This window comes from Rhinolophus hipposideros (genome assembly GCF_964194185.1).
Source record: "Rhinolophus hipposideros genome assembly, chromosome: 8".
Classification (NCBI taxonomy): domain Eukaryota; kingdom Metazoa; phylum Chordata; class Mammalia; order Chiroptera; family Rhinolophidae; genus Rhinolophus; species Rhinolophus hipposideros.
Window position 1 is genome coordinate 76,990,455 of NC_138054.1, and position 25,035 is coordinate 77,015,489.

Below are 25,035 nucleotides of genomic sequence, written 5' to 3' on the forward strand. Positions count from 1 at the left end.
CTGACCAAATATGATATATAAATATTCCATGATAACTTCAAATATAGAGAGTAACAGAATCTTACTGTTTGAAGGGACCTGAAAGAACACCTCATCCAGTTGTCAATTCAAAGCATGAATCCCTGCATGGTACTGACAGTCTAGACTAGTCGATGTACTGCCCGGCCGTGGCTTGGAAGGGATGCCTGAAGTCTTTTATTTGTTCTTAGACTCATTCTCAAGTCCCTTAGGCTGGAAATAGCCAGGGGTAAAGATGGGGGTTGCTGCTGAGCCTGGCTGGATGTCTGGAAGTGGGCCAAAGCTAATTTTTTGGGTGGTCAACTCCCAGATCAGTCTGGGAGCCTCCCAGGCTCTAAATAACTTAACCTCAGGGCTCAGTGTGGGGCATCCTTTGGACCATTCTGGATGCTGGGTCCTGGTGACTAGAAGACTCTAGACCTGGAGAATCGCTTGATTCATGGCCACGATTCACCCCTATCTGTAGTCCCTAGACCTGCTCTGGCTTTGTGTTCGGAATGCAAGTGGATGTTGGCCAAGCGAGGAGGTCTGGCAGCTTAGGTAGAAGCAAATCCAGGAGTTTCAGATAAAGATCATCCAGCTTAGTCCCTTTATTTTTCCGATAAGGAAACTGAAGCCCAGAGTGAGAATCCTGTCATCTTTGATTTAGAAGCCATTGTAGAAGTCATCCAGTCTGACCTCTCAACATCTTCATAGTCTAGGAATGTCCCCCCCAACATTCCTGAGAGCTGGTCATCCAGAGGATGGTACTGGGGAACTCATGACTTCTACAGAGAACCCATTCGAATATAGGACAGCTCTAATGGAAGGGAACTAACTAAACTGAAATCTACTTCCTTGTAACTTTTATCTTCTCAGCGGTTCTAATTTAATTCCTTCCCTATGTAACATCCCCCTAAGTAAGACCATCTCCAATCCCCAAATTAGCAAACACTTCTGTGGCATATAGTTTCCTTAAAGTAAAAGTATAACTGAAAAAAGAACTTTATTGATTCTATGAAGACAGAGCATTTCACTGTCCATGTGTTCAAACCTTCTTTTCTCAGCTAAGAACCACTACTTTCTTGGTTTTCTTCACTTTCTCTTCATTTCTGTCAACTGACACTAGCATTAGCTCTTTCCATGATACTTAATAAAGAAACATACATTTTATCACTTGTGAGTATAAATGCACAAAACTGTCAGGAGTTTTGCTATATATCAGGACTCACCCCTGTAACCTGTCTGTGGTTTTTCAGTTCGTATTTGCTAGCTGTGGTGGGCCTCTCCAATTCTATTGTCTCCTTCTTTGGCCTGTGAAGACTTTCCCAGCCGGTCTTTACCTTCCGCCTTCTCCTGCCCAAATATAACTTCTTTGCTTCTGTTAGAATGATTTGTCTAAAATGCAGATTTGACCGTGATGCTTCCTTAATTCAGCAGTTCCTCAGCACCCAGTTCTCCTCAAACATACCACTAAATGACTACTGGTGATAGATGAGCCTTTCTCAACTGGATTTCTATGAGAGAATTAAACCCTGGTGCCATTAGGCATCCATTGTATGTAATATATTAACTTTTCTCCAGTGCCTCTGGAATGGTGCTAGTTATGTACAGTCTTGAGGAGAACTGAGAAAATAGTCACTCTAATCATTTTGTTTGTTCTGTGGTTCAGATGAGGAACCCAGTATGAAAGTGGAAGAGAGAGAAAGAATATATGTTCTTTAGTAGGTCCAGAAGCATGACTGGGAGCAATCTCCAGAAAAAAACTCACCAAATTTCATTGAAGTCTAATGTTTCATCTTTAAATATATGTGACTGTTGTGTTCTGTATAATAAGTTCAGGGTTAAAACTGTTTTAACGGGTGGCCAGTTAGCTCAGTTGGTTAGAGGGCAGTGCTCTTAACAATGTTGCTGGTTCAGTCCCCACATGGGCCACTGTGAGCCCCACTCTCCACAACTACTGTGTTCCCCCCAGCCGGACAGTCAGCTCTAATGCGTCTTTTGGAGCAAAAATTAGTGTAAGGCCCAGTCTTATTTTACTATAATATAAGACCGGGTCTTACATTAATTTTTGTTCCAAAAGACGCATTAGAGCTGACTGTCTGGCTAGGTATTTTTGGGAAAACATGGTAGATTGAAACAACTACTTGACTTGGAGCTGATGGGTCCTGGAAAAACACACTTTAAAAAAGCACACAAAACTTTTAAAATAGATTTATCAATGAATAAAATTGATTTTTCTGAAAGATTTGGTGAGGGTCCATAGAACTACAAGTAACTACCTTTTTTTAGCCTGGTAGTGGACATTTTATATATGTTACATTATTTAATGTCTCTAGGAAATTTGCCTGAGATCACACAGCTACTCAGGATTAACCCAACGTGTCTCAACTCCACAACTTGAAGCTGAGAGAGTCAAGAGCCTAGAAGTCTTTGTCCATTTCTAGGTTTGTGTTCACCTGAACGTAGGATTTTTTTTTTCTTGGTCGAGTTATTGTTGTGGTTCAGATCATGATAATTGAATATTTCTTATGCAAAATATAACTAACCTTTTGTATTCAAAACAAAAATAAGCAGCGATGCAGGTAATTCCATATAACAGGGACTCTTTTCTCTCTTTGGTGGCTCTGAAACATATTAAATGACTTTTTTTAGTAGCAGATATACTTTTCTAATTGTTTTGTCTTGATGGTTATGGACATTGTCTTTTCTGGAGTACTCTTTAGCTGGTTATGGGAGCTGGTTTATTTGGCAAGAGAAAGCAATCTTGCAATTGAAAATTTGATTTCAGGTAAACCCTACCCATATGACATAGAGTTGGCTCCATTAGTGTCTGCTTTCCCAAACCACTTGGGAAAGCATTAATACTAAAGAACCAAGGTGTTACAGGTTGCCCCCTGCCTCCCCATCTGGAATCCAGTTTCCATTAGGTGTCCAGAGACAACTTCTGGAATGCCCTGTCACTGGCCACGTTCAACACAGAATTTCAAGAGGAATTGGCTCCTTTGGGTCTTCTGAGAAGCTGAAATTATTGCTAATGGAGGGAACCACGTGGTGGTTTTCAATCATCTCTGACTGCATTTTTGAGTTTCAGGTTCTTCCAGAAAGCTTGAAATATGGGAGTCTGAGGGCATCTGGATGGTGGCATACAGAGCCCTGAGAGGTTCTTTTATTTGTTAACCCCTTCCTGCTTTCCTGCTCTAAACTCTCTCTTTTTACCATGAGTTACTAAAGATTGCATCTTTAGTATCTGATACCCTTTACATTAAGTGAAAGAGGAGAAGAGTTAGACTGAAAAGGAAAAGTCCAGAGTTTGAGTTAAAAAACCTGATGAGTCAAAGGGGAACTTAGAGGAACAGAATGAAATTTATTTCCTTAGACAGTAGACAAATATTCAGGAAACACCTCTGCACCCCAAAGATAGGCACAGCTGCCACACAGTGACTATTAAAGGGAGGTTCAAAGTTATGAGCAAACAGCTGATTCTCTTGGTTCTTGGGCTGTTGCTGTTGGTGACAGGAAATCTTGTTCCCCAAGCTGCTGGCTTCCTGTTTTATTTTTACTCTTAGCAGATCAGAATGTCCATAAGAAGGAGCAGTCTGTTCCAAAAGGGTTCTGCTACTCCCTCTTTGAGCCTGAAGGGCTTTTATTTATTTATTTTTTTTGCTTTTGGTTCTACAGTATGTTGGTTCACTTTTAAGATCTATGATATTTAGCTTGGTTCAAGCATTTTTTAATTCATAATCAACTGTTTTGGTGATGAACTGGTGTTTTAAGATTTGATGTAAGTAAACCTGTTTTGCTTTTTTGTTTAAGAGGAATTTGCAATAATGGGGACTTGGATATGTTACCTTTTTATTTGAAGTGAATTTGCCATTTTCCCTAGCACAAAAATCATTAGACTGTTTTTAGATGTCATTAGTTTCACAAGATAGGGAAACAGGACGACAGGCCAGTGTGCTTTGGCTATAGTCATATCCATTTTGTTGAGACTAAAACCTGCTCCTATCCTTGTAAAGCTAGGAATTTGGTAATCTAACTCTAAAACAATAGCTCAGCATGAACCTGAAGTGCTGGGGGATTTCCTAGGGAAAGGGGCTCAGCCGACCGGATAAGAAACAGTAACTGGAAGGTTTCCGGATCTGCTCCAGACACTTCCTGCTGTCTTAAGAGCCCTTTGGCCCAGGTGTGTTAAACCGGATGGGAGAGAGAAAGGGAGCTTGTTGGGTAGAAGAGAAAAGGCTAGGGAATCTTAATAGCACAGTGTACTCGGCATCATGTTTGACATATTGAACATGTAAAATTTTCATTGATATAGTCTTTCATTTGGTCAGTTTACAGATGAAATTTTAGTAGTGTTAATAGATACTGACAGCTAGCATTCAGTTGTACATTAGCAGTCCTCCATCAGGGAAGGACTGGAGAAGGTATACGTCCTGAGGTACATCAGTGGCCTCACGGTTGGCAGCTTAATTTCAGTGTGGAGATTATCAGATGACAGAAGCCCTTCTTTGATCCTTATAATTGATCATCTGCAATCTGATCTGTCCTGGTGGTGGACACCTCACGGATAGGATGGATCTCTGCACCGTTACGTAGGATCTGCTGAATGGGCAGTTTTCTGACCATGCCTCCTTGCCTCTGGAGACTCTTGTTGGTTGGAGCATAGTTGTTATTTTAAGGTTTTTAGGTTTTTATGCTGCCTGTGTACCTCAGTCAGCAGTCACCAGGTCAGAATTACTAAACTTATCCGTCAAGCCTTCTGTGAGCAAACCTTTAAAAAAATGGGGGGTTGGGGAGTGAGGGGGTCTAAAAAAGAAAAAAAGATAGGGAGAGAGAAGATGATTTTAAAGCTGTTTTAGATCAGAGCAAGACAAAAGAAAAAGACTCGCACAGCCCTAGTGTGCCTGGAATTTGTGGTTGAGTAATACTTTCCTGTTATTTCTTTTTTAGGTTGTTTTTCATCATTCAGAACATTGCCTGAAGCAGGTCCACCATGCCGTTAGTAACGAGGAACATCGAGCCAAGGCACCTGTGCCGTCAGACGCTGCCGAGCGTTAGAAGCGAGCTGGAATGCATGACCAACATCACCCTGGCAAATGTCATCCGACAGCTGGGCAGCCTGAGTGAGTGCCGCAGAGAGCCTGTGCTTTGCCCTCAGGGGTCGTTGGTACTCTTTATTTAGTTTCCTTCTCCTCCTGTGTTCCTATTTCTCCCCCATCTGCCTTCCCTAGGTAATGCGAAAATGCATCCTGCCTCCCCCTCCCCAAAGAGAGGCTCCTTTTTGGTACAGATGCTTCCCTTCAACCCTTTCTTCATCTACCACCACCCTCTAGGGTCCCTCCCCCTCCCCCTCCACCTGCTTCAAAAGAAATCTGTGGGAAGGGTGGCAGGAAGGGCTGCAGCAGAAACTGCAGATGGAATGACAGAGCAGAATTCTCTGTGTGTAAAGTGGGAGGTTCACAGAGCAGTATCTTGGGTTGGGGAATGTGCCTGTAATTGCACGAGCTGTTCGATGTAGCCTGACTTTGTTGAAGCCTCAAATGTGCCAATAGTCTTTATCTACCCGACAACCCCCCTTTTCTTCCCAAAGAGGAGTAAAGCAAACATGCACTCAGAGAGATTCTGGCTGACTTGTCTACCCTAGTACACATTTAATTGTGCAGCAAGCCCCCAGGTCCAAGTTCAGGGTACAAATTACTTCTGCGGTCTCTGGGGTATTGGGAGTTTTGCAAGCTGCGTGAACACAACAGTGACACAAATTGTAGCTGGAGCCATTCTTCTTTAGGAGGAAGATGGGGGGTAGCCCAGTCTGTTTTGGAGCTGAGAGAAAGCCAGCTCAACTGTAATTTTTTTTTTTAATTGGCAAGAATGAATGAGACTGCCTTGGGTGGGGTACATGCATGTGGTTTGGATTTCATTCTGAATCAAGCTGACTTTGTTTGCTTGAAGCCGAGGTATGGGAAGGGCAGATGCTTGGATAGGCTGTGCGTTTGTCTAGTGCCACTCCAGCTCCCATAAGAACCTCTGTCAAAATGCCATTTTACTGATCTTCCTTAGCAAAGGCATCTGGGTGTGAATTATTTCAGACACCCCTCCTACCGCATCACTGCCCTTCGTGAAGGCAGTGGAATATCAAAGTCTGCAGTCCCCCAGATAGTAATAGACCCTGCCTTTCCAATAGGGGCCTGAGGAGACAGAGCTCTGTGACCAGATGATGTATGGGGTCTGAGATTCCTAAGCCTTCACCTAGCTCAGAGGCCATGTCGGTTGATCCAGGGCTTAGGGAAACCTGGATGGGCGTCACGAAGAAACGAAACCCTGCCGGTGCCTGTCTTACACAAAGGAGCACTGACAGCGGTGCAACAGCAGTGCGGCTGACAAGGAAGCACATGAAGGCTGCAGAGAGCCCCACTGCTTCTTAAAAGCATCATTTCTGCTTCTGTCACTCTGAGAAGGCCAAATGGGTGGAAGTCAATCACACACTGGTTCCTTCTCTATAGGACAAAGGACATCTAGCTAATGATGCTTCTTATTCTCACTCAGCAGGAGTTATGCTCCCTCTCAGGTGTTTTTCCAGGGTACTGTTGATGGATGCCATTGCTCACTCTCCCACTTGTGATCAGACCTGCTTGTCTGAAGAAGTGGACCTGAGGGCCGGCTCAGCTTGTGCCTACAGAAACCAGATTTCCTTAGACTTCGGAGCTAACTAACCCTTTCTTTATCATATAAACATGTATTTTTATATGATATTTTATGTGCCAGATGCTGAGGGGATACAGTGATAAATGATCTCTGCCTTCCAGGAGCTCATGATCTACCAGAGGAGACAGAAATAAATAATTCTTAAAGAGAATGGAGAAAGGGAACTCCCATTTGTTGATTGCCTATTTTATGCCAGGTTTTTGTAGGACCTTTACATACATCAGCTCATTTAATCCTCTCAGTAATCCTGTGAGAGTAGGTGGTGGTGTTCCCATTTTTCAGATGAAGAAATGGAGGCTCAGATAAGTAAGGTAACTTGCCTAGAGAGACAACAGCCAGTAAGAGGCAAGTCAGACTTCCTAAGGACTTCTGGCATCTCTCTGTCTCTGTCAACACAGCCCTGGTTCAGACCTTTACTCACTCTCACCTAAACTATTGCCCTCGCCTCCGTCTGGCCTCTCTTTCTCTGATCAACCCCCTTAAACCTATAAACCCACAAATCTTATAAATCTTAAACCTATACCCCTGCCAGAGTAGCCTGCCCAAAATACAAAATCTCACATTTTACTTTCATAAGTCTGAGTTGTTTGAATTTTTTAAAAGTTAAGTCTGTGTTAACTTTTGTAACTTAGAAAGTGTTTTTAAACTGACAGTACAAATGTTAACTGCATCTCCCCTGTTCCTCACTATGGAATTATCGAAGTGCCTTGGCCTGGCATTCAGGACTCAAGACCTGTCTTCCTTTCCAGCCTCCTCTTCTGCAATCCATCTTCTCCCATTTTACAATCTTCTTAAAAGATTCCTTTAAAATGAAAGAGAAAAAAGAGGGGGGAAAGGAAGCAAGAAAGAGTGAATTATCAACTGCGTGTAGTTCCCCCGAGACAGAGCACATTCAGACCTCCATGTGGTACCCTTGCTGTTACCCCTGTCTGGAGACCCCTTGCCATCCTTGTGGCTGATCTTTAAGGCCCAATTCCGGGATCTCCTCCTCCAGGTTGTACTAAGTGCTCCTCTGAGCTTCTGTTATATGCCGGAATTATTACCTACCATGTTATATTGAAAATTATACCTCTTATATTAAATTAAAAATTCTTTGAAGGCAGTAATCACAAGTTGTTTGTCCTTGAACCCCAGTGTCTATCTTGTATAGTACCTGGCATGTTTGTTGAATAATTCATGTCTGTGTTCTCTCCACCTTTTCATGCTGTTGGTGCACAGTGAATACAGGGAAGGAAGGAATACTTGCTGTGGGGAGAGGGGCACAGGTGGGGATAGGGAGGGTCAAGGAAGGCTTCAGGGAAGAGGTTACATTTGAACCAGGCCTTGAAAGATGCTAGAATTCCGTCTAGCAGAGGGGCCTCATATGTTGTATTGTCCCTGTTTCCCCGAAAATAAGACCTCGCCGGACAATCAGCTTTACTGCATCTTTTGGAGCAAAAATTCATATAAGACCAGTATTATATTATATTATGTCATATTATATTATACTCGGTGTGATATTATATTATTATTATTTTATATTATATTACATTATACCGGGTCTTATAGTAAAATAAGACCGGTTTTATATTAATTTTTGCTCCAAAAGACTCATTAGAGCTGATTGTCTGGCTAGGTCTTATTTTTGAGGAAACACAGTAGCCAAAAGTGCTCAGTCTAGTAGGGAAAGTCTGATTATGGAATGGATAAAGCACAAAACTAAAAATTCCACAGCCATGGGTTGCTCCGTGATAGCATATCCAGAATTCTTATTTTCCCTTAGTGCAGTGAGATTGGTATTTCACGTATCAGGTTGCCATGTCTTAGGAAATAAAGGCACATCCAGCCAGCCAGAACTTTTGACCCCCCAGAAGAGTGGAACCCCACTTGTGGGCTTATTAAGAAATCGTGCTATGATATTGGGGTTTCTAACCGAGTGTGGTGGGGCTATACCATTGGGGGCTTCCAAGACTCTCACTCAGACTTCAAAAAGAGGAGCTTCACATTGTGAAAAATCAGTTTTTCCTGTTCCAGTTCCATATAAGATTTCATGTGAAGAGTTCTGCTAAGGGAAAAAAAAAATTGAAGACTGCTTCTGGAATCTTTTGCAAAATGTGATATCTATTGGGAATGTCCTGATGTGACAGCAGGTCTATTTTAGTAATCCGAATGAGCGAGATTTAACTCTGAACAAGGCACTTTGTTTTCCTCCTATATAAGTAGCACTCTTCTGTTTTCAGGGGTTGGAATAATTTTTAGTACTTGAAGAATAGGGACTATCAAAATTACAGACTGGAATTATATTTAAAATTTCCTCTAAGCGTAAAACTTAGAATATTTAGATAGTCACACTGCCCCCCCCTTTTTTAAAGATTTTATTGGGGAAGGGGAACAGGACTTTATTGGGGAACAGTGTGTACTTCCAGGACTTTTTCTAAGTCAAGTTGTTGTCCTTTCAGTCTTAGTTGTGGAGGGCGCAGCTCAGTTCCAGGTTCAGTTGCCGTTGTTAGTTGCAGGGGGCGGAGCCCACCATCCCTTGCGGGAGTCGAACCGGAATCAAACCTGGCAACCTTGTGGTTGAGAGCCCACTGGCCCACGTGGGAATCAAACCGGCAGCCTTCGGCATTAGGAACACGGAGCTCCAACTGCCTGAGCCACCGGGCCGGCCGATATTCACACTCTTAAAAGTCATCTGATGTGGTTGAGCGATATGAGGAAGAATGTCATTGTAACTACTTACATTTTCCTCTCATTTAATCCCATGACATGTTGGTGAGTTAGATTTAGTTATCCCTGTTTTACAGGTGAGGAAACTGAGGCTTGTGACTTGCTGAAGCGTACACAGGTATAAACAGAAAGAATTGAGACTTAAATCTATAGTTTCTGGTTTGAAGTGCCCTCCTCCTTCCATGTATCATCTTACAGTTCTTAAGTGTGCCTTGGGCCTGACGTGATGTGACGGTGGGGAAGCCTTCACACCACCTCACTGGCTCTTCAAATAGCCTTCTCTGTGTTACCATTTTTTGTATGTTGGCGTTCTTTGTAAGATTTTATCTTGAAAACCACTGTGCCGCACTAAGCCTCTACACCCACTATCACTGCTACCTTCAGTGAGGAGCAGGAAATCCTAGGTACTCTCTTAGTGACCTAAAGGTAAGTTAATTTGGGGTTTTCTTTTCCTCCAGAACAGCTGGGTGGTTAACAGATATTTTTGAGCCTGGTTTATTTTCCACACGTAATGTTGCATTTAGCCTTCCACTCATAATTTTCCATTACCTGCATAAGCATGATACAATATGTTTTCAAATAGGAACTTAGCCATGTTGTGGACAGGGATCAGATAGGATCCTCAGCAGGGAGAAATTCAGCAGTGCAGCTCGTTAGCCAGTGTGAGTCCTTTGAGCCCAGGAGCTTCCCAGGGCTGTTTAGATCACAAAACCATTCAGTATGCAGACTTGCTCCTTTCCTTGATTAGAAACTCCTCATCGACTAAATTTACCAGCAGTTCAAAATGTGCAGTTGATTGGTCTTATCCTTACTCTCCAGGTTACACTGGGAAGGTGAGCTGCAGGTCACCCTGAAGGTGCAGTTTTGGCCTTTTGCACTCATTTTTTCCCCCTCAAGTGTAGAGTAAGCATAAATGAAGTTTGGAAGCTAAAAATCAGAGCCTACTTTAAATAGTTCTCAAAGAAATTATCTTTTGGTTGAGCACAGTCACTTATTGCCTTCACCTTGCAAGTGAGAAACTCAGATGGTGTATTTGTTTGTATGCACCACTTTTCATTCCTAGCAAGAATGTGCTTTGTGGCTTGGAATGACAATATGGAAGGAGCGTCAAATTGCTGTTATGTTTCTTTGGCTGCAAATTCTCCTTACATTCCAGGGTTGAAAGTACGGAAATACGGAACCCTTTTTCTAAAAAACAGGACATTGTGGAAAGAGACCACTGGTATGTTGTTTTTCAGGGAGGGTTTGAAAGTTTCAGCGTTTTACTTGTTCCCTGAGATGTAGATTTGAAGGATTATAACCTAGAGCAAAGACTTTCAAAGTTCTAGGTTATAAAACATAAAATAACCTTTTCACCCCTGAGAAGAGGTTGTAAGTCTCTGCTGTGAGTTGCTAAGTTCAGGGCTCCTGGAAGATACCACAGCTCATCATGGTGGTTCAATGTATTTCCGAGGCTCCACTGAGGATGTAATTTCTTATTTTCCATGTTAATTGTAGACACCTAGAAGGACCTTCTAACTCCCAGCCTGTTTTCCAGAACCATTTTACAAAGTGCTTTTGCAGAGGGGCAAGGGGCTAAGGGCTGTCGGCAAATGGGTAGACATCTTGTCTACCCTTCTAGGACTCATTTTTGTATTTTTATTTTTCGATTTTACTCAGCCTGCTTTGAGTTTCATGATTGTTCAGAGTTTGCCAAGAAGACTCTGGTAGAACATATGCAGAGTGCCCAAGCTACGGAGGGCGTCTGCCTCTGTCTCCAAGAGTAGGCACCTACATATAACCCACAGCCTTGCGGGGAGGAGGGGTGATCGCCAGGTGGGGAGTGTGATCCTTAGTAGCCAGTTTCTGACCATTTATGTCACTTTTATGCACTAGTGACTTGGTTTCTTTGCTCTTTCAGGTAAATATGCAGAGGACATTTTTGGAGAGCTTTTTATTCAGGCAAACACCTTTGCCTGTCGGGTAAGCTCCCTGGCTGAGAGGGTCGAGCGCCTACAAGTGAAAGTCACTCAGCTGGACCCCAAGGAAGAAGAAGGTGAGGAAGCCGAGCTCAGCATTTGCAGGCTCCGCTGAGCACTTTCGTAGAATTCTTTTCCCCTGATTTATAAAAAAAAAAGTGAGGGGAGAAATCACAGAGACCTATGGAGTTCTGCTTTGAAATGACCCAAGCCGGGGTGGTGTAGAGAAACACTCCCTCTCTCCCATTCCCCCAATTCCCTCTCTCAGATTCCCCCTCCCCCAATCTTGTTTTGCTACCATAAAAGTACTTGGAAGATTCATTCCTCCTAAGGAGAGGCCTGCTAGATCTGGCCACATAGTAAACCTTTGTGTTGCCTCATTTTGTTCAGTCATGAAATGGCTGGGCTGCTGACAGCCTTGTGGGGCTTCCCCAGAGGGGGAGAAGAAAAAAAAAAAACCTGGCTGCAGACAGCCGCAGCCAAGAAACGTAGCAGCTGAGGCCTCTCCGACTGGTGTGACTCAGTGTTTGCTCAAATAGCCTGTCGTCCATTTTCTAATGCCTTCCATCTTCTCAGTGTCACTACAAGGAATCAACACCCGAAAGGCCTTCAGAAGCTCTACCGTTCAAGACCAGAAGCTTTTTGACAGAAGCTCTCTCCCCGTACCTGTCTTAGAAACATACGACACCTGTGATACTCCTCCACCTCTCAACAATCTCACCCCCTACAGGTAACCTGGCTAGCTCCTTCTTTTCTTTGGGCTCGTGGCTAACAGTATTAGATTGTCTTTTTATTTAAAGACATTGTTTACCTCAGAGAATTGTATCAAAGCTTACTGCTTACCCAGAGTTGCTTGTGGCAGCAGAAGCGAACATTTGCCACATAAAACAGTTGTCACCTATTATTGTTTGGTTTCTGAAATTCATAGTAAAAGTAATATATATTGAAAGTTCGCTATAGCATTGCATGCTGCAGAGTTAATTTGGTATAAGCCAGGTCCATTTTGGATTCCATCCAAGGAATTTAGTTATTCTAGAACCAAGGCAGTCCCATAGCATGCATCCCCGGGGCAACATTCTAGCAAGGCTCCCACTTACTCAGAAACCACTAGATTACCAGATGTTTGGGCGTGTTAGTGGGGCCAGCCGTGTGGACTGGCTGCTCTGGGCCCTGAGGGTCCTTCTACAGCTTAAGGAGTAACTGGCATTCTTCCAAATGAGTATCGTTCACTTTGTTTTAAACATCCTTTCAACATTCCCCTCTGAAAGGACCTACACTGCTGTGGCTGGACTTGAAAAAGAAGGTAGGTAGCCTATAGACCACTTCAAGCCCTTCTCCAGTGGTCTGGCAGTGTTATCATCCTGCACATAACCACTGAGCGGGGCAGAAAGCGAATATTTATCTCACTTGCATCCACAGGTAAAAAGTAATTACAGATAGCTAGAGGCAGATATCTTCTGTGAGACATGGGTATACTGCAAAGTAGAATGTGTGTGTGTGAAATTCAAGGACACCTGCCTGGTCCAGGGAGCCTGGAATAGGAGCATGGAAGCTTCTCACACAGATACCGAGAAAATACGTGGCATCTATCCTGTAGTATTGCTGTGTGAAATTATGTTTGTCCCTTGGCTTTCAAAGGGGCTAGCGAGCAGAGCAGGACAGAGATTTGACTCTGCAGCCTCCGTCATTTAGTTGGATTTGGGCAGAGGCGTTGTGGGGCAGAAGGGAGTACACACCTGATAATATTGAAAGGAGTATGGTATAGGGTTTGTGTGGTAGGGTAGGATAAACATGCCATTAAGACCAGTTTATTTTTTAGGTAAAGGCATTTTCCTTTCTAACATTCTCCTCTCAGTTATCTGAATTTGGCCTAACAGAAATGAGCGGAGGTGTAGCTAACTCAGAACAAGATTCAGTGTAAAAATCATTAGTGTATGATTTGGAAATGCTTTCTGTGTGTTGTGATAGGATTGGAAGCCAGGGAGTAGAACTGCCTTTCCAATTCTTTTCAGTTCAGAATAGTGTTAAAATTAAATGTCCATTGCTAAGCACATGCTTTCTGGAGAGAGAGAGAGACTTATACCAAAGTGCAGGATTCCAAGTGCAGGATTCCAGCCGGGATCAAGTCTGGCAGCTAACCCTTACATTGACACTCAGTAACTCACTCTGCACTCTGTCACAGCCACTGAGAGATGGTAACTAAGTCTTGTGGTCATAAAACATCTGGCTATCTGTTCTCAATGGGGCCCCCTTGTGGTAGGGGAGTGTGGGCAGATGCTGAGCTACTCTAGAAGGGATGAAGAAGGTGGTGTGCTGTGGTTACGTGGTTTTACAGAGAATTAACAACTGCACACATATACACATTTATGTGTACATGTATACATATGTACACATGTGAAGCTATACGTGTGTGCACAGGTTTCAGGTGGCTGGGAAGCCACTAATGCTTCCTAGAGAGTCCAGAGGAATTGGTACGGGGAAAGGGAACCGTGGCAGAAATCCCCTCTGATGTGCCAGGATAACAGGATATCCTCAGGGACATGTCTGTCCCTGCAGATCATTAGAAATAATCAGGATCCCTGCTGCTGTAGCCCATTCTTTGTCCTGACCATGCAAATTCCTCCAGCAGGAACTGAAAATAAGCTAAAGTTCTTAAGCCAGATAAATAAAGAGGTGGCATTCAAGGGGCATTGGAATGCTGGTACAAGAGAGGAAATATGCAATCAATTTGAATGACTTTTTGATTCCTGAGTGTAAAAACTGCTAAATGGTAGGTATTTGGAGTATTGGATTTGGTTAGGAGCTCATCTGTCTACTAATAGCTACTTGTCTTCATTTCTATCCCAGGGACGATGGGAAAGAGGCACTCAAATTCTACACAGACCCTTCGTACTTCTTTGATCTTTGGAAGGAGAAGATGCTGCAGGACACCAAGGATATCATGAAAGAGAAGAGAAAGCACAGGGTGAGGGAAGGGGGCTCTGTTCTGCACATCAGTGGGCACAGTTGTGGGGGGGGATAAAAAGGAAGCCAGTCTTATGTGAAGTAATCATTCCGAGTGGCTGCTTGCTTGGATACCAGGTGAAACTCTTAAAAAAATGTGTCCACTCCAAGCACAACCAAGATGAAAGTATAAATCACACCAAAAATGTGTGTGTTCCCCACAGCGCTATTAACAATTGAGTATATTCAGGCTGAGTTTTAGAAATTGACTTTTCTATTCACCATTTATTTCTCTTGCAATTTGCACCTGACTCTGCTGGACACTCAAGCTAGGCTAGTCCCTTCCCTGCCAGTTTTGCAGCTCATTTCTCAGAGATCAGCACAAGGCGCTACAGTGTTTGATTTGCAAGAGGAGCAGTTTAACACCTTCACTACTGGTGGGGCGGGGCAGGGATAGGGGCACAGGCCTAGTTTCAGGAGATGCTCCTCTCCCCTTAGATTCCCAGTGATGTATGTAAGCATATGACCTACCAGTTGCAACCTCACAATCCCATTAGCATGGCTGCCAGGAGGCCTCAGAGAGTGCCAGGGGCTAGTGCAGCTGCACAGGCTGAAGAACTCTTCATTGGTTGTTTTGTTTTTTTAATGATTTCCTTATATCTGCCCCAGATATCTACAACTGTCAGTACTTCTCATCTCTCTTGACTGACCTTTGTGGCAGAGAGAATAACGAATAGCTATTTACTAACTTCCTAACAGTTGGAGCTGCTCAAAAACATGAATAAGTTACCCAAAGAGGTAGTGGGTTTCCCATCGCTAGAGGTGTTTGAATGTGGGATTGAGTGAATGTGTTTGAGCCCAGAAGGTGGTTTGGATTAGGTGACCTCCAGGTCACTTCAAACCCAGTAATTCTATAAATTTTGCAGTTACTGTATGTTGTCTAGGCAGTTCACCTTGTGTGTACGTACGTCCATGAAGGTGGATGGAATTTCCATGAAGAACTTTGGAAAATGTTTTACAAAGGATTTTCTGTTTCTTTTTATTACAGAAAGAAAAGAAGGATAATCCAAATCGAGGGAATGTAAACCCACGTAAAATCAAGACACGTAAAGAAGAGTGGGAGAAAATGAAGATGGGACAAGAATTTGTGGAATCCAAAGAAAAGCTGGGGCCTTCGGGGTAGGTGATGCGTGTGTACTATTGGTAGCATCATTCTTTGAAGGGGCCGGGGACCTGGGGGCAATGGTCTGACAGCGCTGGTGTGACACCTTTCATACCCGCTGATGTCTGGCTGTGCGGCTTAGATCGATACCATTGTTAATCAGCTACTTGAAAGTGCATCCATCTGGTGATTAAAATGTGCTAAATAAATCAAGACTCAGCAATTTAAATGAGGTGACCAAAGTGGTCTGGAAAAGAAAGCCATGGCTTCTAGTGCCCTTACTCTGCCAGACACTGGTATCCTAAGGGCCTCGAAGGAAAGATTGGGAAAGGTAGAAAAGTGGTCTTGGGAGCCCTTTGCCTCCAGAGCATTGATTTGAAGGTCGTGCCTAAGAGAGCTGGGCGTTTCACAGGAGTGGGGAGGGCGAGGCAGAGAATTTGTGCACATCACCAAAGCAACTTTTCAGTCAGCCTTTGTCAGTCTCGGGAGAGAGGCTGGCCAAGGGACTGAAAGCAGACCTCAGAGACAGTGTGGGAAAGGTCACTCGGCCAGTATTGAGGCTATATATCTCCATGGAGAAATAGTAGATGTCAGTGTGACCCCATTTCCCAATACCAAATCACACTAGAGGTTTAAAAGGGGGGAAAAATGGTTTTAAAGCTTGGTTTGATGCTTATCCTAGTGTCCGACCTGTATGACATTCAAAGCCAAGTCACCACGACTGCCTGGCATGAATGTCGCCCTGGTTTTCCTCCTAAATACATTGCATCCTGGCTGTCAGAACTATGCCAGCCCATGCCGGGTGTCTAGGAATGATAAAAGGAAAGAGTTGAGTTGTTCTTGCTTTTAGAAATAACTCTACCATGAAAATCTTGACTTTTAAAAATCTTGACACTTCTGACACTGTTCTTCCTGGATTAAGAGATTTGTTTTAAAGAGTGATGAAGATGGTGAGAGGAAAAACGAACCTTTCTTTCTACAGGGAAATCAACCCCGAGGGTATCTCCCTTACCGCCCCCCTCCTCCCCGCAAAGGGCCATTTTATTCTCTGGTCTCATCCTGTTCAGACAGGCCCTTGTCATTCATAGGTTCAGTGACTTTGAGGCCAGAAGTTTGCAAGTTTAGGATATACCGACTATTTTGTGTTTGTTTTTTGAGGTGGTGGGTGTGTTTTTTTGTTTTTTGTTTTTTGTTTTTTTTTTGTGGAATGAGGGTGGTAAAAATAAGGACTTTGCCTCCCATTTTCCTGTTGCCCAGGAGGTTTGGGATTGGGCTGCATGGTTGGTCTCCTGGGCACACTTGTTGGTGAACCTATAAAGTCCTATAGGACTCCAGGCTTTGGGGGGTTTTCCACATCAGAGCATCATTTGATTCAGTTAGTTGCCCCCAACTCTGTTCTGCCTGGGGTCTATTTTAGATGTGTTCTTTAGAACCCAACAACGGTGGAAAGAAAAGGGGACAGGTAAAGCAGAACAAACCACATTCTGCTAGCTGCTGCTTGGTGTATTTGTGCTTATTTGGAGGTTTGTTGTTCATCCAGAGTAAATTCACCCAAGACCCCGTGCTCTGAGGGGGCAGGTTTTTATGAGGCAAGCCCTAGCACCCTGCTTTAATCAGCAGCTCATTTTGTTTGATAAGAGACCTGGCAGAGAGACCACGTCTAACTACCACACAACACCTTGCATTTGTCCTCAGCTTGGGTTTGCAATCAAATGCCTCCTTGGCCTTATGAGCACTCCAGAGGCTTGCCGACCTCAAAACCAGGCTGTGTGCCAGGCACGTGTTTGCAGCTCACTAGCCTTGGGGCTTGGCTTTGCCCTTTGCCACAAGACAGACTTTGGGATTTGGGTATATACTGCTCCTAACATTTGGGAGAGAATTTAAAAGAACTGCTGGGTTTGACAAGGCCAACACTACGAAAGGAATAGCATGGTTTTGATCATCTGGGTTGAGTCCCATTCCTACAAACAATCCAGCAGAAACACCTGGGAGATAGTGACAACAGAATATTTAGTCCTAAAATAAAATTTCAGTATAGCAAAAACTATATGGGGAGTATACTGATTTTATTTCTTCCTAATAGCTTTTCTATCAAATGCATTTTTGTGGGGTCTTTTTAAGAAAACAGAGTGCTACTCAGACTTCGTAAATGACAGTTTTTGCATTGGGTTCATTGTCAGGTATCCTCCCACATTGGTGTACCAAAATGGCAGCATCGGCTCTGTTGAAAACATGGATGCAGGCCACTACCCACCGCCGCCACAGTCAGACTCCACTGCTTCCCCGTCTTCCTTCTCTGAGGACAGCTTGCCTCCCCCACCAGCAGAATTCAGGTAAATGGTGGTGGTACCTCTTTCATCTACTCAGGTTGATCTGAAACTCAAGAACAAAATGAGTTCCAAATACAGGATAGGACCACTAAAATAACTTCAGGCAAATCTGTCTAGGTAATAGATACAATTAACATTTATCAAGTGTTTGTAAGGTGCCGGGCATTATACCAAACAGTATATGTGTTACTTAATTCCCCACAAGAGTCCTCTTTCACAAAGTACCCATTTTACAGATGAGTAAATGGTGAGGCACAGAGACGTCAATGAACTTACCTAAGGTCACAGAGCTAGTAAGAGGCAGATTCCAACCTGATTGGAAAGCGGGTCAGTTTGACTCTAGAGCCTGTATTCTTTACTACTAGTGATACCGGAAAGATAGAAATTACCAACTTATCTCTTGTGTTTTACTTAGCTTTAACTTGGCATGAATTGAAGTGGTATAACCAGGCCATAAAGCATTTATCAGATACCTGTTCAGTAATGTAGGAACCTAGGAGATGGTCACCTTTCTCTCCTGCTGCTTCTGGTTCATTTCACTGTTGGATAGAATCCAGAAAGAATGAAACAAAGGGAAAAGAGAGATGAAACTCAGAATCTGTCCATTTTGATACGCCAGGCAGAGGTATACAGGGGAAGAGTTAGCAAGTAATGGCTGACAAGGGCTCTGAGGACTGGATTTCAGTGTTTCCTCACAGTTACTTTTCCCTTTCTGATGCCTTGTATGCTTTTCGCCTTGAACACTATTCAGTCAGAGATTGGATATGTTGAGGACCCCTCAGATGGAGACCTAAAGCAGTGCTCTAAGCTCCCTCTCCCCCCACCCCCAGCCCTATTCTTCTGGGCTCTTGAAACCTACTAATCCCAAATCTCCTTCTGTCTCCCAAGTCACTTCCTGCCGGTTATCCTGTCAGATGCATCTAAGGCTTGTAGTTTGTGGAAAATTCCAAAATGGATGCTTTTCTAAGGAGTATCTATTAGTGCAGGGCAGATACAAAGGTGGAAAAAGAAGCCCTTTAGCTTCATACATGGCCTGAGACCTTGCAGCTGCAGCCCAGCACACCTGACCCAGGAGAGGTGCGCCCTGATCCTCTCTCAGCCTGGGTCGTCTGATGGCAGGTTCATTTCCTGTCTCTCTTGCCCCTCAGACCCTCCAATCTCTCTTAAGTTTTTCCACATGAACACTGAAGGTGCCTTCACCTAAATCTGTACCCCACTCAGGTTTGGTTAGCTTGGCTTGGGTTTCCTGCCCTCACAAGATCTGGTGAATGTTAATAGCCTGAGGGAGAGAGCCTGGTGGGTGGGTGGTGTTTGAATTTTTATTCCAGTTCTTTCTTGCATGTTTTCTTAGTCCTGGCTCCAGGACTAAATTGACCGTTCCTTTTAGAAGAAGGTTCAGGAGGGTGCCTTCCCTTGGAGAGCTGAAAGGTTTGAGGGGGGCCTGAGTGGTGGTCTTGGCCAGCCCTCACCTGATAGAGAAATCCCAAGTCCACCTCTTTCGGGTAGTTTTTCTCAATTTCTGCTTACTTCTCTGTTGATGGGAAACTCGTTACTTTACGAGGCTGCCCTTTTCATTGTTCCCAGGTTCTTTTTTCTGTTTGAGCCAAAATGAAATGATACAGTCAACCAAAACAAACCCAGGCTTATAGGTTAGCTTAACTATAGGTGGACGTTTGCATCTTGAAAGTGATGGTGGGTCTTTTTGCTTTGTCCTTTTAGCTACCCAGCAGACAACAACCAAAGGGGGTCTGGCTTAGCTGGACTCAAAAGATCCAGTGTGGTCAGCCCAAGCCACCCACCGCCAGCTCCTCCTCTGGGCTCTCCGCCGGGCCCCAAACCCGGCTTTGCTCCTCCACCTGCCCCTCCACCTCCACCTCCGACCATGGGCATCCCGCCTCCACCCCCACCTGGAGGATTTGGATCCCCAGGGACCCCACCACCACCTTCACCCCCCTCTTTCCCACCTCACCCCGATTTTGCTGCCCCTCCCCCTCCTCCCCCACCGCCAGCAGCTGACTACCCAACTCTGCCACCCCCACCCTTGTCCCAACCAGCAGGAGGAGCACCGCCTCCGCCCCCTCCGCCCCCTCCCCCCGGACCCCCTCCGCCCCCTTGCAGTGGGGCCGATGGCCAACCTGCCCCCCCACCACCACTTTCTGATACGCCCAAGTCCAAGTCCTCCTTGCCTCCTGTGAGCGATGCCCGCAGCGACTTGCTTTCCGCCATCCGTCAAGGTGAGTCCTAGTGGTGGGTCCGGGACCATGCAGCCCTGTCTTTCTGCAGCTGGGGTGACTGACTGGAGGGTGGGGAAGGGGTTCTGTGCCCTTCCTAAGGAATAGCTTTCATTGGATGGGGAGAGATGGGGACCTCGGGCCTTGCATCAGCCTGAAGAAAGACATTACCCTAAAAACACAGAGATTTAGATTTCTTTCCACCCTGGTTTAGAGTAAAGAATTCTTAACCTGGGGTCTTTGAACTCCTTGAAAATTTATGTTTTTTGTGTGTTTGCGTCCATTTTGGGACCCAGAGGAAGTAAGAATCACTGTCCCAGAAGGTACTTGTTCAGTTGAACTCAGTCACTCCTTGTCCTTCACTTCTTTGCCTTTCAGGTCCTTCCTGCTCTTTTTCTCCCTTTCTTACCACTTCCTTCTCCCTCTTTTCTTCTACCCCCATCCTTCCTTTGTCTCCTTTTTCCTCACCTTCCTTCCCTCCCTCATCATCGTCTCACTCTCACGGATCTTTTATTCGTTCTGTCAGAGGCCAGGTCTGCTCCCAAGGGGCTAGAGCGGTTTCTTCTGTTTGTGATTCTCAAAGGAACTGGGGGCTTGTCTAGAAGAGTCCACCTCGGGCAGCTGCGCTCTGTGCTAATCGGTGGATTGGGCAGGCTGCGTGCCTTCTGGATGGGGCGTGGTGGCCAGTCCCTGCTGAGAGACCATGAGAAGGACCGTTTTCACCAGCCTGAGAGCTGGACACTGGGAAGAATGGCAGGCTTCCTTTCAGATACTTGTAGTACCAGGGCTACCACTTCATAAACTTTCGTCTTTATTTTTTTCTTCCCTCCCTTTTCCCTCTTTGTTTTCCCAGAGGATCCTTCTTTTTCGCTGTCCTTTCCCACGTTACACGCACCAGTGGCCACCCCCTTTCCTCCGTCCTGGATGGTTCTGAGACTGATTCACCTCTTGGTCTCTTCTCTCCCCCCCACCAGGCTTCCAGCTGCGCAGGGTTGAAGAACAGCAGGAACAAGAGAAGCGAGATGTCGTGGGCAATGACGTGGCCACTATCTTGTCACGTCGCATCGCTGTTGAGTACAGCGACTCAGAAGATGACTCCTCTGAGTTTGATGAGGACGACTGGTCAGATTAACTCTTGCTGCCTGCTGCCCACCTCTTTTCTTTCCTTCCTGTCTGCCTTCTTTGATGCCTACCCCAACAGTCCCATGGGGGGAAAAAGAGAGGAAAAAAAGAACTTCAAGGGGCCAAAACCTTCCCTGAAGCAACCAAAGATAAATCCAAGTGCTTCCTCCAAATCAGCATGTGTTTCCCAGCTCCCTTAGTCAGGCCCCATGGGGCCCCTGAGGGTCAGTAGCTGAGATGAGATGTTCCTTCTTCCCTTTAAGAGACTGTTGCATATTGAAGAGAAGGAAAAACCCCAAAGCTGATCCCTTTGATTGGGTTTAAATTGAAGTTGGTGCCTTCTCCTAGGAGTCATTTTTAACTGTGGTCTTCTCCCCAAATCCTTGCCCTCAACTACTTCGAATAATGCCAGCCACCTTGCGTTCCTAAACCTTGCATGGTCACAGCTGACCCCTTTCCCATGCATGGAGAGGGCAGCGCAAGCCACATGCCTCGGCAGCCAGACTGCCGCACCCTTCTGCCCTGATGAGCAGGGCAAGGCTGCCTTTCACTAAGTTGTGTCTGTGTCTCTGTGCCCTTTATTCCAGGAGCCATCAAGCCTCTAAAGAAGGTCTTAATCCTTCTGCCCAGAAATGATGCCTTCCTAAAGGCTGAGGTGGTTGCCTCCCTCCCAAGCTCCCTCTCCTGAGTATGATTTCGAGTGTCCCTTAAATGCCCCTCCCTTGCCACCAGGTGCCTCTAGGCACCACAGCCCAGTTCTAACCTCTAATACACATGACCAAACTAGCCCTGACATACAGGGATCTGGGCCTCTGCTGGCTGTCAGGAGCCAAGCTTAGAGACTTGGAAGTGCAGGACTGGAAGAACCATGAAACTCCTTGAGTCCTACTCTCTTGATGATGCTGAAGTCTTAGAGAAGGGAAGTGACTTGCTCAAGGTCACACAGTTGGATGGTGACAGAGCTAGAGCCCAAGTTCTTGATTCCAAGTCCCCTGTGTTTTCTGGGACCAAATAGTGGGCACCTGCTGGAGCCTGAGCAGAGCGGCTTGGCTCTGTGCTACTCCATACCTCACCATAGGTAGGGGTCCCAGCAGGAGGGCTCAGGGCCTGTGCCAGGCCTGTCAGTGCTGCTCGACCCTTATGGCCTCTCTTGTCATGCTTTGCTTCCCCTTTGCCATCACCAGCCAACTACATGGCCTTGGGAGCTGCCCTTCTGGGGGACCAGAAGTAGTGAGAGAAGGAAAGGAGTGGGCAGCTTTGACAGGTGCTGTTTTCAATTCCTCTTGAACTCCTCCCCCTTTTATTTCACCAATTAAGCATAGATTCTGCCAACTGTAGAAACTTCAGTCCCTCAGGCTGGCAGCCACCACAGGTAGCTAGCTGCCTGGGGGGCCTGGAAGCCGTGAGGAGGGCTGAAAAGCAGAGGGCCTCTGGGTCTTTTTTCAGCTCCCCTCCTCACTACACACAGCAATGTCCCCTCCCTCGCTCCCTCCTTTTCCCAGAGCTAATACACAGGTGCTATTATTCAGGAAAAAAACTGGTCAACTTTGGCCAGCAGTGAGGTTTCTTCTCTTCTGCCCTAACTATTGTGTAGCCTCTTATGCTGAAACCGGCTTCTCCTGGCTTCTCCTGCTTTCAGAGCCCTGAAACAAAGAGAAACAGGATCTGTCTCTACTCAGCACAGCAAATGGTTGTAGTAATTGCCAAAGCCCTCGTAAACCCCTCCGGCTTGAGGAGAGTGTGTAATCATGGGTACTGCTGCTGTGCCCTGGCTGGATGCCCCTCCCCCCCACTCTCTTTCCTTGAACCCCCTGCAGACCGAGTCTGCAGGGGTCAGCATACCCTCCTGCTGGGGCTGCTGCTGAGCGCCCTCCACCCTCTCCCCAGCGCTCCTGTGTCTGTCTCGGGGCCGGCACCTGGCTCTAGTGCTGAGCATACAGGGCTGTGTGCGCCCCTCCTTGCTTCCCACCTTGCACTTTGGAAGCTGAAGTTTCATTCTTCAGAACCCTAAAATGGCCATGGAAAGTGCCCCCGCTGCAGCCCAGCAGTGGCTGGAGAGGCAGGTGGAGGGCAGTGGTTCTCCCAAATAGGAGTCCTGGGGCCTCGCCAGGCCAGGGTTTGGGCCTAATGGTTTTGACTAAATTACCCCCACCCCCTTCCTTTCCGGAAAAAGGGGTAACCAGTGCCACTTGCTATCGTTCTGTTCTGACCTTGAAGGGGGCGATGTTGGCCTGGCTTCTGGAATGGACAGAGTCCACCATGGAAAAGGCTGGGGGCAGGAGCAGGTGGGGAGGGGCACTGCCTGCGGAAGGTAGGATTAGATCATTAGCTCAGTGACCTCCTAGGGTTTCGATGTGCTGTGTTCTCATCCTACAGCTGGTTTGGTAATGATCTGCAAGTCCCGGAGAGCAACAGCACAGCTCTGCCTGACGCTCTCATTAAAATCTATGCAGCCAAGCCTGGCGCTTTGTAGCAGCCGGCCTTGCGAAGCCGCCTCAGCTGGGGGGGCTGGGACCCAGTCAGCCGAGAGGCCCCCTGGGCTCTACTTATGCATATGTGCACCCCCCAAAAAATGCTTCTTTAAACCCAGAGCCCTTTAAGATGATAAAGGACCCTATGCAGGTCATCATGTGTCTTTGGAATCCTGTAATTGTAGAATGCAAAGTTTAGTGATTATTTACACTGCGCTGAGGCTGCTAAGAGTACAGAACAATGGCCCATAAGGACTCTTAAGCACTGAAACCAAGGAGCCACCTCCCTCCCGGGTCTGCTCAGCCCAGGGGACCTGTCCCCATTCCTGTGGCCCAGGGGCCCAGCTTCCAGTAGACAGTGTCAGAAGAGACTGGTGGCTTTGCCTAGGTGGTGAGATGAGTACATTCCAAAGGAGTGGCTTCGTGGAGGGGGCAGGCTCCTGATCCCTTGGAGGCTCAGAGCAGCCGGCCCACGCTCCAGCTCGCCTTGCCTCCGGAAGCTGGAGCGCCCTCAGAAACGACCCTGGCCAATGTCACTGCAGAGCTGAGGCAGTGTTGTCAGGGCTAATGGGAAATCTCTTCTCGTGGCGCCGAACCTCTGGCTCTGCAGCGCCAGCTCGGACAGATTGAGGTCTCTGTGGCTTTGGTGACCCTGCTTAAATTAAGCATTCCCATCGTGTCCCAGCTCTGCTCTCAGCCTGCCTCCCACTGCAGCGCCATCCTGGACCTTAGGGCCTGGGGATGGGGCAGTGCCCCAAGGCCAGGGACTTCTGCTCTGGAGACAAGTCAGGCCTCCTAGAGGCATCAGGCTTTGAGCTCTGCTGGGTCCAGCTGACTTGGGGACCAGGTGTTGCCCAGAGATGCACCTCATTCTGTGCCTCAGTGAGGACCAGGGAACAATGTTGTTATTGTATTAACTCTACTCAGTTGACTCACTTGAGAAACTAACCAATTTTTACTTTCTGTCTAGAATGATGTACATGTAGGAGAGTGAGCCGTAAAGCTCCCAAAGTGCCTTTTCTCTGATATAAACATTTATAAGGACCTATTCCAGTGGATTCTAGAGTGTGTTTGCCACATCAAGATTTTAGGGCGTGAGCACATATGTAGTGGGGATGCAGTCTGAAAATGGATCCCTTTTTCCCGAGGATGGGAAAGGAGCTTCAGTTGGAGATCTGAGCAGTGAGTGGGGTTAAGTCAACCCCCTAAAGCGACCCTTTCCCTTAGAACGATGTCCAGTTTTTTAAAATCCTGTGGCTCCAAGCCTAGTCTCATTTGCTTTCCTGCCAGGCTTATGTGTGTACCACATTAGCTCCCCAGTGACCTGAAGATTCCATGTATCTATGTATAGTTGGGAATACATAAATGCCAACATTTTAAATAATTTGATAAAGTCTTTGTAGCCGTTCA

At 45.9% G+C, this 25,035-nt stretch overlaps 1 protein-coding gene across 4 annotated transcripts in view; it reads left to right on the top strand.

The window, feature by feature from the left end:
* The window catches only part of WASF2 (WASP family member 2), a 61,644-nt gene extending 36,609 nt beyond the window's left edge, over positions 1–25,035 (top strand). Inside the window, exons 1-9 of one of the 4 annotated variants that reach the window (XM_081057427.1) lie at positions 2,425–2,444; positions 4,951–5,123; positions 11,309–11,443; positions 11,943–12,096; positions 14,214–14,331; positions 15,358–15,488; positions 17,652–17,804; positions 19,521–20,035; positions 21,007–25,035. In XM_081057427.1, coding sequence (XP_080913553.1) covers positions 4,994–5,123; positions 11,309–11,443; positions 11,943–12,096; positions 14,214–14,331; positions 15,358–15,488; positions 17,652–17,804; positions 19,521–20,035; positions 21,007–21,164 — 1,494 coding nt within the window. In that variant the 5' untranslated portion in view covers positions 2,425–2,444; positions 4,951–4,993 and the 3' untranslated portion in view covers positions 21,165–25,035. Of the gene's footprint in view, positions 1–2,424; positions 2,445–3,626; positions 3,782–4,706; positions 4,728–4,950; positions 5,124–11,308; positions 11,444–11,942; positions 12,097–14,213; positions 14,332–15,357; positions 15,489–17,651; positions 17,805–19,520; positions 20,036–21,006 lie in introns of those variants that run through there. The other 3 variants (XM_081057426.1, XM_081057428.1, XM_081057425.1) reach the window with 3 other exon arrangements.